This window comes from Boleophthalmus pectinirostris, unplaced genomic scaffold, assembly GCF_026225935.1.
Source record: "Boleophthalmus pectinirostris isolate CB_2022bp ecotype Guang Dong unplaced genomic scaffold, ASM2622593v1 HiC_scaffold_6, whole genome shotgun sequence".
Classification (NCBI taxonomy): domain Eukaryota; kingdom Metazoa; phylum Chordata; class Actinopteri; order Gobiiformes; family Gobiidae; genus Boleophthalmus; species Boleophthalmus pectinirostris.
Genome location: NW_026571447.1, coordinates 10,292,855 through 10,306,932, shown reverse-complemented (window position 1 = coordinate 10,306,932; position 14,078 = coordinate 10,292,855). Strand labels below are relative to the sequence as shown.

The following is a 14,078-nucleotide window of genomic DNA, read 5'->3' as shown; positions in this document are numbered from 1 at the left end:
CAAGAAGAGGTGCGAAGGACACTCCCTTCTTGAGAATACTAAGTTTCTATTTAATTACTCTGGTTTTTATTTATGGCAGCGTATGACATTTCTGTAGAGCTATTTTCACTGCTGGTTATTTTTTAATACATATACTATTGGTGTATTATCGTTTTTGCTCAGCACATTGGTAAGCTTTGACTGTTTTAAAAGTGCTTAGTAAATAAACTTGATTTGATTTGATTTAAACTGTTACTTCAAACAAATTTTTATTCAAGGAGAAAAAATATGTAGTCGGAAAAATACTCCAGAGAAGTACAGTTTCTTTAAAAAGTTCCCCAAGTAAATGTAACTGAGAACATATAACCTTAGAAAATTGGCTATTGGATTCAAGGATCAACTTTTCATGGAAATTAACTCAAGCTGATGAGTAAACTTTATCTAAGCAACTGATCTGAACATCGTTGGTCTTAGTGATCTATATTCACTTTTGTTATTCATACAACTAACTTTTTGCAGTTATTTTAAAAGTGTAATGCTATCTTGACTCAAAACTGAAACTAAAACTGTAGATATTGTGATTACTGGATAGTTAAGGTATTTTTCTTAAGAAGAGATCAAAGATACAAGAGTCACAAGGAAATTATAAATTATGTGGGTGCTACAAGAATAAAATTGTAACATTTTGACATTAAAGCTGATATTTAATGAGTATAGTCTCAACCAGAAAAATCTTAACTTTATGACATTAAAGTTGTAATATTTTGAGATTTGAGATTGAGTCGTAAGTTGCCAAACAAATGTGCAAAATCAACTTTTCAGAGCTTTTAACCATGATATAATTGTTTCCCCTTCTCATTTATCCTCTTGAAGTTGTATTTGGAGAGAATACAAATCTTTAATCTCTTATTTTCAAGAAGCCATATTGTCAACTCCTAGTTTCACTGCCACCAGAGTACACCCACTCCTCTCAAACTTACTTCTTTATCCAGTTTTACTTTCTTAATAGCTGACACACACAGGACTCAGCATCATCACGTAGTCAGTTTAGTACAAATGAAAAAACATTGTGGAGCCATGTGTACTGGGCAGCTCCCGTTTTAAACACCAATGATAATGTACAGTATCTTAATCTCTCTTGCCACGGTGTCCTATTTCTGTGTCCAAATGTGTTCACTTTAGACCAAAACACAGAGCTCAAACTGGTTAGAGGCCCTGATCCAGAATTATTTATGTGTCAGCACACTGTCCTCACAGAGTCTGGAGCACTGCGCCCACCCCGTATCCGTGGACGTTCCAGGTAGGCTGCATAAAATGCCACTATCTGCTTGGTAAACAAGTGTGGAAGGCAGTGTATGACATGTTTTTGTGCAACACTGAGGTTAATATATTATGTCGTAACTCCAAGTCATCTCTATTTAATTATAGAACAGGTATGTAGCCGTGTCAAGTCATGTCAGGGCAAGTTTAAAATGCAACTAAACATAAGTGGATTTCAGGTGAATTTCTTAAGTGGAGCAAAGTTGACTGGGAATGAGTAATCAAACCTTGTACACCAGTAAGAGGAACATTACTTCAAAATATGAATATTACTTGAAGTAGAAACTAATGGTCCAAGAAAAAAATGTGTTTGAGGAACTATTACTTAAGAATAATTGTAAGAATATGAATTAAAAAAAAAGTCTGGTATTTTAAAAGGATAAACCACAAAAATTAGAAAAAAAAATGTAATCTTTACTCAAGTGAACTGTTACCTTGGAGCTCGTTCATGGATCTTGATCGCCTCTTTGACCCAGCGGAGGTATTTGTTTTGTTTGGTAACATTAAAAAGAATGTGAATAGGAAATGACATACAAACAAACAAAAGCAACAGAAGAACAAGCCAAACAGGAAAATTTGAAATCAGCCATATCTGGTCAGTGTAAGAGACAAAATCACATTATGGGCTAGAACAATGCCAACGTCATGAGAGCTGAAAGAAACAAATACCTCCGCTGGATCAAAGAGACCATGGACAGCCGCAAACCAGGTCCAAAGAGCATGAATCATGAGGAGGGAGCATATACCCTATCACACATATGGGATGCAGTCCTGGAGAAGGCGTCAGGCAGTAGTGGGAGTACGTTTCCCCTACTGTCTGGGAAAGCCAAGTAAAGCAGCCTACAAGACACATCAGTACACCATCACATGGCACTTCTCAGGAAAGCTACAGGAAGTGTCCAAACATGTAAACACGTAAACAAACTCTCCTGTCTAACTAAAAAAATTGCTAGTTCTAAGTTTATAACTGAAGACAGAGGTTGCTTCTCAATTCCCACGATCCTTCCTCCAAAGACCACTTTGTAACACTCCTCCAGATTTGTCTCCTCCAAAACAGAGTCAAGTGTCCTGCTCATATGGAACAGGCTCTGGAGGGAGCGACTGGGCCATGTCACCTGACCAGATCAAACCCAGAGTTTTAATAAACATCAAAACTTCAACCAATGAAAAGTGGTCAGAAGTGTTTTTATGTGTCCACATTAGGGGTGTGCAAAAATATTCAAATATCGATATATCGTATAATTTAATGTAATGATACAATATGGTGATGATCAATATGGTGGGTTGCTGTTTCGATATATAGCCAGGATTTTTTGGTATATTTTACTAAGTTATTCATATATATTAATATTTCATATGAACTTTGCACAAGAAGTGATTTAACAAAGACTTTTTGTATCACATCCATGATTTTGAAATTATTTTTATTGAACTGTATTGAATCGATTTAAAATATATATATATATATATATATATATATATATATATATATATTATATATATATATATATATATATATATATATATATATATATATATATATATATATATATATATATATAAATATATAAATAAAAAATGTGTTTCTCACCTTCCACGGTGGTAGGTCTCTCTCACCCTCATTGAGCTCGGGTCCTCTACCAGAGGCCTGGGAGCTTGAGAGTTCTGTGCAGTATCTTTGCTGTTCCCAGTACTGCACTTTTCTGGACTGAGATGTCCATTGTTTTTCCCGGTATCTGTTGTAGCCACTCTTCCAGTTTGGGGTTACAGCCCCGAGTGTCCGATCACCACAGGCACCACTGATGCCTTTACTTTCCAGGCTCTCTCCAGCTCTTCCTTGAGCCCCTGGTATTTCTCTAGCTTCTCGTGTTCCTTTTTCCTGATATTACCATCGCTTGGTATTGCGATGTCAACCACCACGGCTCTGCTCTGTTTCTTATCCACCACCACTATGTCTGGTTGGTTCGCCATCACCATTCTGTCAGTCTGTATCTGGAAGTCCCACAGGATCTTGGCTCGGTCATTCTCCACAACCTTTGGAGGTGTTTCCCACCTTGATCCTGGGGTTTCCAGCCCGTACTCTGCACAGATGTTTCTGTACACTATGCCCGCCACTTGGTTATGTCGCTCCATGTATGCTTTCCCTGCCAGCATCTTACACCCTGCAGTTATGTGCTGGACTGTCTCAGGAGCCTCTTTGCACAGTCTACACCGTGGGTCTTGTCTGGTGTGGTAGATCTGGGCCTCTATTGCTCGAGTGCCCAGGGCCTGCTCCTGAGCAGCCAGGATCAGTGCCTCTGTGCTGTCCTTCAGACCAGCCCTCTCAAGCCATTGGTAGGATTTCTTGATATCAGCCACTTCAGTTATGTTCCGGTGGTACGCCCCATGTAGGGGTTTGTCCTGCCATGATGGTCCCTCCAGCACCTCTTCCTCTGGACCCCACTGTCTGAGACATTCTCTGAGCACCTCATCTGCCGGGGCCTTGTCCTTGATATATATATATATATATATATATATATATATCGTATCAAATCGAAAGCTCAAATCGTATCAAATCGAAAGCTCACTGTATCAAGATATGCATCGTATCGTGGCCTATGTATCGAGGTATGTATTGTATCGGTAAATTCTTAATGATACACAGCCCTAGACAACATGCATTAAAACATGTGAATAATGAATCCCCTTCCTTAAAAAAAATTGCTCGGTTTGCTGCAGCTGTCCTGATTTGAATTATCAATCTGATAATAGTGTTATCTGCTGCAATGTGGTCAAATATTTACTTCTTTTTTAATGTGTAATGACTTTTATTTTATTAAAATTTTACTGCTTAAATAAAGTTAGTAAAAATAAATACATAAGTTGCCATACATTGTGGGCAATTTACAGTGCTCCGAGGTGGCCAAGCATCTACAGTCACGCATGCTGGGTAAATGTGCCAAACGGAAGAGTCGAGCGTGGAGGACGTGAGAGCTTCAGGGGAATTAGAACACCACTTGGCGGAGTTCTGATGATGCAGATCTCTCCAAAGTGGGTCAGAAGCCGGGGATCTTCACAATTGGGAAACACCAACTATGAACCTTTACCAATGAGTCACCCATTGTTGTGTATTTTGGCAGCGTACCACTCGACTCATCTAGTGTTGGCATTCTATGGATTAAAGACCTAATAACATACAAAGGGAAAATTAATCAAGCATCTCAAGTTGGCAGTAAGAGGGTACGCAAACTTCGACGAGTCTTTGAGGTGTGAAGGGTCTGCTTTCTGGTTGGGCTGGAACGTTTGGAAGGTAATCTACTCTGCTTCAAAACAGGTAAGGACAATGACTGTAAAGAGAGGAAATTATTACTATTTTTTGTTTGTGTGAAGATGTCCAAAGCCCAGCATGAGATCACTGCAAAATATCAAGTTAAGTTTTTCAGTTCAAATATTGCTCAAATGTCTTATCTTGGCAAGTTTTATGTCTTGGCCCAGAAGGGGGAGTACAGTGGGTCAAATACAAAGAGAAGATTTCTCTTCATGAACAATGATACTTTGATTTGCAGGGATTTGCTAATTGCAATGACTGTTTCTATCATCTCAGACATATCTGGTCATTTTCCTTCTCATAATCTATTAAACAGAACACAACACCCTTGACATTTTCTCTAAATATTTCTATAAAGTCAATTATATTTCTTAGTCCATACCTGTACAAAGCAGGTTTGGAGGCACCACATTCAGATTGAGTGTGCTTACATGCGCACGAGTATCCCACTTATGACAGTATTCATGAAATGCCGTTTACAGGCACTCACAGAAACCAGGATACCCCTGTATACATGCACCATCAGAGTATCCTGGATATTTACAGTGTTAGAAGTTTGAGTCATTTGGGGGAAGTAACTCCTCCTACCATACAGTATTTGCCACTTCAGTTCGCACAGGCCCAGTACAGCACCAGTGTTGAGAAATCAGGATATGTGACTACATGCCACACTATTCTGGAAACAATCAGAAAAACCCCTGTGACAGTATCCTGGTATACTGTGTAGTGTGTATAAATGGGCACTTACAAAACCAGAATACTCAAAAAAAAAAAAAAAAAAAAAGATTATAACCAGAATACTCAAGTTCACATGTACACATTCACTGACTCAAAAGACCTTTCCTCATTGTGGTGATGAAACCTCAGCAGGCTTGTCTTCAACATGTCTTAACTGCCTAAGAGAAGAAAGAACTCATTTGAATTTTTAGGAAGTAGTTCTATGGAAAAATTCTATGGAATAATTAATCATTTCATCATCTCCTGTTCACCCACGTCACCAGACTCAAACAGTGAGAAATACAGGATGACATACCTTTTATGTAACAGATAATACTCCCTACAACTCACCCTTATGTAACAGATAATACTCCCTACAACTGTACAACAACTCACCCTCATGGAACAGATAATACTCCCTACAACTACAACAACTCATTCTTATGGAACAGATAATACTCCCTACAACTGTACAACAACTCACCCTTAGGTAACAGATAATACTCCCTACAACTGTACAACAACTCACCCTCATGGAACAGATAATACTCCCTACAACTACAACAACTCATTCTTATGGAACAGATAATGCTCCCTACAACTATACAACAACTCACCCTTAGGTAACAGATAATACTCCCTACAACTGTACAACAACTCACCCTTATGGAAAAGATAATGCTCCTTACAACTGTACAACAACTAATTTTATGTAACAGATAATACTCCCTACAACTACAACAACTCACTCTTATGGAACAGATAATACTCCCTACAACTGTACAACAACTCACTCTTAAGGAACAGATAATACTCCCTACAACTGTACAACAACTCACCCTTATGGAACAGATAATACTCCCTACAACTGTACAACAACTTATCCTTATGTAACAGATAATACTCCCTACAACTGTACCAATAACTCATTCTTATGGAACAGATAATACTCCCTACAACTGTACTGAATACACATATGAAGTCAAATATTTCCTCAAGTACATGACAAGGCAAATGCCTGAGCATCACTAGTCTTATGTACTGTTTTTTTTGGTTTTGTTTTTTTCCGTCCTTCTTCCACTACGTCACAATACTCAAGGCGTGGATCATAAAGTCAGCAGGTATTTATATCCATGTTCAGACCTGTACACGACATCACAGCTGCAACTTAAGGTAGGTCTTATAAACACCATCTTACTATCTACAATATTGGCTGATTGTAGTCTTTCTTTTTTTCCCATCGCTATTATCTTTAGATCTTCAAGTTGATTATTAAATAGTATAATTAAAAAGTTGAATTTATGATTTATCTTTTGAATTGTAAGATTTATTCCATTGTTTCTGTGTTTCTATATAGCTGCTTGTCTTTCACAGCACCTATCTTTGTTTAACTACGAAGAATTGTTAATATACCAGTTTGCCTACTTCGAAGCCTGTCTATAAGCAAGCCAACTGTATTTTCTTTATTTTAACTCCACTCCTTTGGTGACTAATCTGTTCTAACTATTAGCAAATGCACTGGACGTCACTATGGTCTCAGTGACCTATATTCATTAAACCTTGTTTTTATTCCAATCTATAAAAACTGCTAAAATCCAGCTACCCGAGATGATATTTACACAACAAATGTTTTATGATTAAGTGAGCAGTGCAATGTTGGATCTAGATTTTACTTTAAACTGAAACTTGAGAAATTCAGGTTACACTGGATAGTTTAGGTATTTTTCTTAATAAGAATTCCACTTAATAAGAGACACTCCCTTCCTGAGAATTATATTTTTATATTTTAGGCTAGTTCCTGGTTATGTTCTTATTATTATATTTTGGAACCTGGCTTGAGTATGGCATGTTCTTGAGTTAAAGAGTAGTTTATGTAATATTTTATGTTATTATGTTCAACTCCGGGTCACCTCTTTCTTGGCTGCTACAACTATACTTAATTACGGAACAGGTATGTAGCTATGTTTAGTCATCTCAAATCAAGTTTCAAATGCATTAAGCTACTAAACATAAGGTGATTTCAGATACATTTCTTTCTTTTTTTATTAATTATTAATTTATTCTGTGCTTTTTTTTCCCCATATAAGTCACAGTATACGAATATGCATAGTTTTTGGTTTTTGTTTTTAGTAATGATAATGATAATATTAAGAAGTATTAATTAACCAATAATTAAATAAAAATAAAGATAAAAAATACAGATACATTTTTTATGGGCAGCAAAGCCAACAGAAGTGGGTAGAGCAGTTAAAAATTGTACGGAGGTAAGAGAAACATTAATTCAAAGTAGTATTACTCAAGCAGAAGTACAAAGTAATGGTCCAAGAAATACTCATTTTAAAGTAAAAAAAAGACTTTTGGTAGTATCTGATTTACAACTTGACATTGAAGGACAAACTGGCATTTTCAAAGGATAAACAATGCAAAAAAGAGAAAAACAATCATACTATAGTAGCTTTGAAAGAAACACAAATGTTCAAATCATTTATAGTTGACAACATACAGCTTTTGTAACTCAAAAACATTCTTTTACTCCAGAGTATTATTATTTCAAACAATTTTTTGTAGTCCAAAAACTCAGAAAACTACAATGTCTTTAATAAGATACACAAGTAAATATAACCTTGGAAAACTGAATGTTGTTTCGAGAACCAATATTCCATGGAAGAAACTGGAATCTGAGCTGACTGGGCTTCATTATTTGATATAATTATAATTAATTGTTTCCAAAGAGGCACTGAGTCAGCCTGAGAGTATGACAACTTGAAGGAGCTTTTGAATTGGCACTAAAGTGGTGTGATCAAAGTTGCAATGTACACTTCTTTATAATGACACTGGCTTTCAAGTTTTGATAGTTGCAGCATAGTTTTTAGTTTCTGTTTGATATACTGAATATGCTATTACTATTTACCATTTGCTTTGCTCTTCCTAGGTTTAAAAAACATACATTATAAACTACATTATACTATGGGGTAGACAAGGGGCTTTTCATCTGACCCCTATGTTCAAGAGATAAGAGTATAGATAGATAGAGTTCAAATAAGTGCACACCCAGCTATAAAGATGTCCTGCGTGCAAGTTTTTCAGTTCAAATATTGCTCAAACGCTTTATCTTGGTGAGTGTTATGTCTATTTACTCATTAGAGAAGAGGCCCCATTATAAAAAAAGAAGTGTTCAGTAAAGACACCCTCATGTCTGTTCACTTCTATCTTTGGTTACAACTGGTAAGACTGGATTCCACCATCTGACAGCATCTAACAACTGTTCAAACTTTGAAACTGAAGGCATACACTGACCTAAAATACAAAAATAGCATGCATCTTGTGGTTGATTGCAAAACTGTCCATTAAGGGTACATTACTTTTCCTTATACTCAGTCTCCATATGAGTCTCATTGGGTGAATCATGAAGATTAATATTTTCAAAGTAAAATATTTTCCTCTACAAACAACAAAATACTATGGAAGCTCATTTCTGCCAGTAAATTAAAAATAAAAGCCTGACAGAGTTATAATTATGATTTTGCAATGCTATAATTATGAGTTTTAAAGGACATAATTATAACAGAGTTTAATAATAGTTATGATTTTCTGTGAGTTTTATTTTGCATACAAATCTGCACAAATATGCACTGAATTGTGATTATGATGTATTATATTTCAATACTTTTTCATAGACACATTTCAAAACTAAACATAAATTGAAAATCTTATCATGAAGCCATGCTTGTCAGAAAAATATTGTTTGTTTTTTTTCAAATTGTTGAGCACTTTTTTATGTTCTCCCCTTTGCGATCTGTGACCTCCAACATTCAAGTCCATTACAGCAGCAGTTTTGTGTGCCATCTCAGACCCCCGTCTCCTCTTCTTCACCAGTATCAGGACAACTGAGTTTTTAATGATTTGTCTACATCTGTTTTTCCTGTTCGAATACTTTCTGAGATTTATGACGACTAACATGCCTCTCTGCTTGTGTCCAGCCCTGCTCATGGCGCACTCTACTAACACTCTGGCCAAGGGCTGCTTTGGCAAAATCTACAAGGAGAAGTACGGCGATAAGTGGGCTGCCATTAAGAGGGTGCCCATTGGTCTCATCAGCAGGAAGGACCTGGACCGAGAGTGTCAAGTGTACAAGTAAGTCAAGTCCTTTGCTATTGGGACCAATATGGATTTTTTTATACCATTATCTGATATTGAACATGCTGCTGCGGCCGATACCACTATTAAGAATTAAAATTCCAGAACAAGGACCAACAGGGAATCCGAAGAGGTTTTTCTTCCCACTCTTTTTTGGGCAATTTTGCTGTTCTTGTTTCTGTTGTTACGATTCCACTGATGTCAGTAAGGATGATACTGTAGTTCCATTGTAAAAGAACGTAAAAGGTTTATTTGGGGGCGGCAGCAGCTCATTTGGTCGAGCGTTTGTCCGCTGATCAGAAGGTTGGTGGTTCGAATCGCTCTCGACATAAAAAAATACGGTTGGCGGTGCGAATGATCCCACAGATGAATGATAAATGCTGTTGTGTCCTTGGGCAAGACACTTAACCCACCTTGCCCCTAGTGTCTGCATACACTGGTGTATGAGTGTGTGTGTGAACGGGTGAGTGGTTCCTTGTTGTAAAGCGATTTGAGTGCTTTGAAAGTGGAAAAGCGCTGTATAAAAATGTGGCCATTTACTTGGGCACAAAACAATATATTAGTTAGTGATCAGCTTTGTTGCTTCCACAGAAAAAGCGAGCACCCCAACATAGTTAAACTCTTGGGACCTGTGAAACTCGAAGGTAGTAAATATGTCATCCCAATGGAGTTCATCGAGGGAGAAGACTTGGAGACTACAATTTTTCAATCAGCAAAGTCCAAACTAAAGGTAAGATATGTTGATCCATTTTATACCAAATAAATAGGTTACTGGTCTTAATCTGGTTTTAGTTAATGATCTTAATCTTATGTTTCAACAGTTAACTCAAGATACAAAAAACACCATCATCGTGGGCATGTGCGAGGGTCTGCTCCATCTGCACCTCTTAGACATTGTCCACCAAGACCTGAAGCCTGACAACATCATGGTAAGTTATTGCATTTGTAATCTTTTTCAAAATGGGTGGTAAAGTATTACACAAAAACCTTTTAACACATAAAAAAAAAGCCCACATTTCCCTGCTTACAGACCAGGTCAGTCCAGTGCAGACTTTATTGTTCCCAGATGTGTATTCCTGTGACCTGAATGATTTTTCTTAGTCTCTACTTGTACAAAGCAGCTTTGGAGGCACTTGGATAAGACACTGCCACATTCATATTGACTCAAAACATTTTTGTCGTTCTGTTGATGAGTTCAAACCTCAGCAGGCTTGTCTTCAACATGTCTTATTGCCTTAAGCCTTAAGGCTATAGAGTTATCAAGTTTATCAGTCAAGTTTATTCTGCTGTTTTGGAGTTACCACACAACCTGTTTGCAGCATTTCAAGACTTGTTCTGTTCTTCTTGTTCTCATCAAATCTGAATATGTTTTATTTTAGGATTTTTTTTTTTAAATTTTTTGAATATTACTTTATATATTACTTTTAAACTCAAATATTTATACTCAAATATTCTCTCTATATCTCTCTCTCTCTGTGTGTCTCTCTCTCTATATTTCTCTATATCTCTCTCTCTGTCTCGCTATATATCTCTATCTCTCTATTTCTCTATCTCTCTCTCTCTCTCTGTCTCTCTCTCTCTATATATGTGTATCTCTCTCTCTCTTTCTCTGTCTCTATCTCTCTCTCTCTCTCTGTCTCTCTCTGTGTGTGTGTGTGTGTCTCTCTCTCTCTCTCTCTCTTTCTGTTGTGTGTGTGTGTGTGTGTGTGTCTCTCTCTCGCTCTCTCTCTCCCTCTCTCTGTCTCTCTCTCTATATATATCTATATATGTCTCTATCTCTCGCTCTGTGTGTACATGTCTCTATAACTCTCTCTATCTCTCTCTGTCTGCCTCTATATGTCTATATATATCTCTATATCTCTCTCTCTGTGTATATGTCTCTATATGTCTCTCTCTCTCTCTCTCTCTCTCTGTGTGTGTCTCTCTCTCTCTCTGTCTGTCTGTCACTATATACTGTATCTCTATATATGTCTGTGTGTGTGTGTGTGTGTGTATGTCTCTCTATCTCTCTCTATCTCTCTCTATATTTCTCTGTCTCTGTCTGTCTCTATATGTCTCTGTATGTCTCTCTCTCCCTCTCTCTCTCTCTTTGTCTCTCTCTGTCTCTCTCTCTCCATCTCTCTCTCTCTGTCTGTCTGTCTGTCTCTCTCTCTCTCTGTATTTTTTTTCATTTGCTGTTTCATTATTTACTTTCACATCTCCTTACACAAACAGAAAATTACATATACTGTATTTCCTGTAGGTGGAGCACAGCACAAACAGAGCTGTCATCATCGACCTGGGACTGGCCAAGTTCTACAAAAACGGCCTCAATTCGGCTATGGACATGGGCAACGAGGCGTACTCTGCTCCCGAGGTCCTACAGAGGGCCAGCCAAAGAAGCCAGCGTTCTGACGTCTGGGCCATGGGCAAAATCATCGCCGAACTGTGCGCCCGCCTCCGCCTGGTCACCACCAGCGTTAACCCGGACAAGATTAAGGAGTATCTGAAGGACAGTCCATACACGAATGCTGTATGTCGCATGGTGCAACCTGACCCATCTCTGAGGGCTTCCATGCCCGGTGTCATCGGTGCCATCCGGGTAGCGGCAGCTGAAAAACCCAAAGCAGGTGCGTAGGGATGTCACAATATCAGATTTGAGTACTTTGAGAGAATATTGTAGGAAAAACAGCACAATTTAAGGATTATTGATGATTATTGACACTGTGACTAAACGGAATAGGCCCTTTATGATAATTACTATATCGACTTATAAAAGCTGACAAAGTTTTATGCCGTATTGTGTCATATTATAGCCAAAGGAACAACATTTGCAGTTACATTTGGCTTTAATATTGCTTCTAAAATAGTCACGATTATGTTTTTTTTTTTTTCCATCTGTATTTATGGCCTGAATAATCACAATTTTTGATTAACCTAGTCATCTTGACATGCTTACAGGTGGGACAGCGAACCATCTAAAAGTACAGTCTAACCCCCACACTGGCCGAAATCGCTCCCCATCGCCCATGAACAGATTCGAGGCTGCCAACAAGTCTCTCCCCTCACAATCTCTAGCGCTGCCCAAAGATCCAAAAAAAGCTTCATCTCACCCCACACACACCCCCTGGGTTGAAGTGAAGGCGCAACAACAAGCACACGTCACCCCTTCTCCTCCAAAGGCTCAGGAGAAAAATTTGCAACTGGTGCCCAAAGGTGGCACTAACCTCACACGTGACATGATGAAGATGAAGCTACACGAAGAGGCAACGAAGGATCTCCATGGTTTCATACCTCAATCTGGTCATATTCTAGTGCAGAAGTATGAGGAGAAAGATGGACAGATGGAGACATGGGAGCAGAAGGAGGTGGTGTTACGCGAGGGGCGGGTTGTCAAATATAACAATGTGAGGATGAATACTTAGTAAGTCTACAGAGCGGCTGCATATGCATGAAAACAGATTCTTCTTTATATAGGTTGGCAAGCCCTTACTGTGATGAACAATCACTGTCTCGTTCAACCAAAGACAGATTATATGGGATGTTATTGAAGATCCACAGCATATGAAAAAACAGACTCTTAGATATGATCAACTACTATGATATATTTTATTGCTACAGGCTAATTTGACATGTTCAGTTTGTGTGATACTACTGTAGGGGCTAAAGCTTGTTTGCTCCTTGTAATAACTTAACCTCTTCAAAGGAAAGATGAGCCTCTTTTAAGCATTTAGGACTTGATGTGGTTGCAGCACTGTAAAACGACAGTGTTACTCCAGCCATCTTTGTTCATCAAAATCAAGAACATTTCTTCATATGTTGTATTTTCATGTTATCACGTGAAAATACAACAGGTGGGCCAGGGGTGTCCAATCTGTAGCTCGGGAGCTACCCATAACTTATCCAGTGCTTTCCAAGTAGCTCGCCAAGGGATTTCTGAATTATACATACTGTGCTGAATAGCTCAAATCTGATGAATTAAATGTCTATTACCTTTGTAAAGGTATAATTTTGATGATTAACTTTGTGCATTTATAAATGGATATTGATTTATGTTTTATAGGCATCTAATTGTTCTAAAAGGTAAATCAAAATATAAATTAATTATTGCTAATCAATTGTACAAATGTGTAAACTTTATTAAATGGCAATAAGATGATAAAATGGAAACATAAGGTGTTTCCATGTGTGTTGGTTGTGTCAAAACCCAAATGAACTGATACAAATTATTCCTAACAAACATTTATTTAAAACAAATAAACAGCAGTTTGTAGTTATTTGTCACTGTATATTTTCTGTGAGATTTCTACTATTTAATTTGGAAAAATAGGGCTTTAATATTTGATTAATGCTTCTCACTGGGAACCACTTTCTTCTTCTATATGAAAAAGCACACCTGCATACCTTTAGACCTGCATTAGTTGCTTTTCGCAAGTGTGAAACTAGCACATTTTCAGTCACAACAGCTGGATGAGGAGTATAGGCTCAAAGACAGCTTGGGTTTCATCTCTGGTAGGTCACCACGTCCAACTGGTCCGACTTGAGAACAGAGGTAGGGTATGGAATTTTTTGGGGATCATGAGCAAAATTATCAGAAGATCAAATGAACATCAAGGATAAATCAAAACCATGTCTGAAG

General features: G+C 37.7%; 1 protein-coding gene across 2 annotated transcripts; it reads left to right on the top strand.

Annotated features, from left to right (window-relative positions):
* Window positions 1-4,503: 4,503 nt before the first annotated feature.
* Window positions 4,504-13,710, top strand: zmp:0000000881 (glycogen synthase kinase-3). 2 transcript variants are annotated; one of them, XM_055164159.1, is made up of 7 exons: window positions 4,534-4,612; window positions 6,423-6,496; window positions 9,304-9,457; window positions 10,052-10,190; window positions 10,282-10,389; window positions 11,703-12,069; window positions 12,401-13,710. In XM_055164159.1, exons 3-7 carry the CDS (start codon window positions 9,312-9,314, stop codon window positions 12,862-12,864), a joined length of 1,224 nt encoding a protein of 407 aa, XP_055020134.1. In that variant the 5' UTR covers window positions 4,534-4,612; window positions 6,423-6,496; window positions 9,304-9,311; the 3' UTR covers window positions 12,865-13,710. The 2 variants fall into 2 exon arrangements, with proteins under 2 accessions (XP_020791856.2, XP_055020134.1); XM_020936197.2 differs by lacking the exon at window positions 6,423-6,496 and having other exon boundaries at window positions 4,504-4,612.
* Window positions 13,711-14,078: the final 368 nt, after the last annotated feature.

What these genes read in the sequence shown, in the direction of transcription:
- zmp:0000000881 (XM_020936197.2), top strand. Translation starts at nt 9,312, where the DNA reads ATGGCGCACTCTACTAACACTCTGGCCAAGGGCTGCTTTGGCAAAATC. An exon ending in TGAAGCCTGACAACATCATG is followed by an intron (nt 10,390 to 11,702) that starts GTAAGTTATTGC and finishes TATTTCCTGTAG; the next exon opens with GTGGAGCACAGCACAAACAG. An exon ending in AGCTGAAAAACCCAAAGCAG is followed by an intron (nt 12,070 to 12,400) that starts GTGCGTAGGGAT and finishes ACATGCTTACAG; the next exon opens with GTGGGACAGCGAACCATCTA.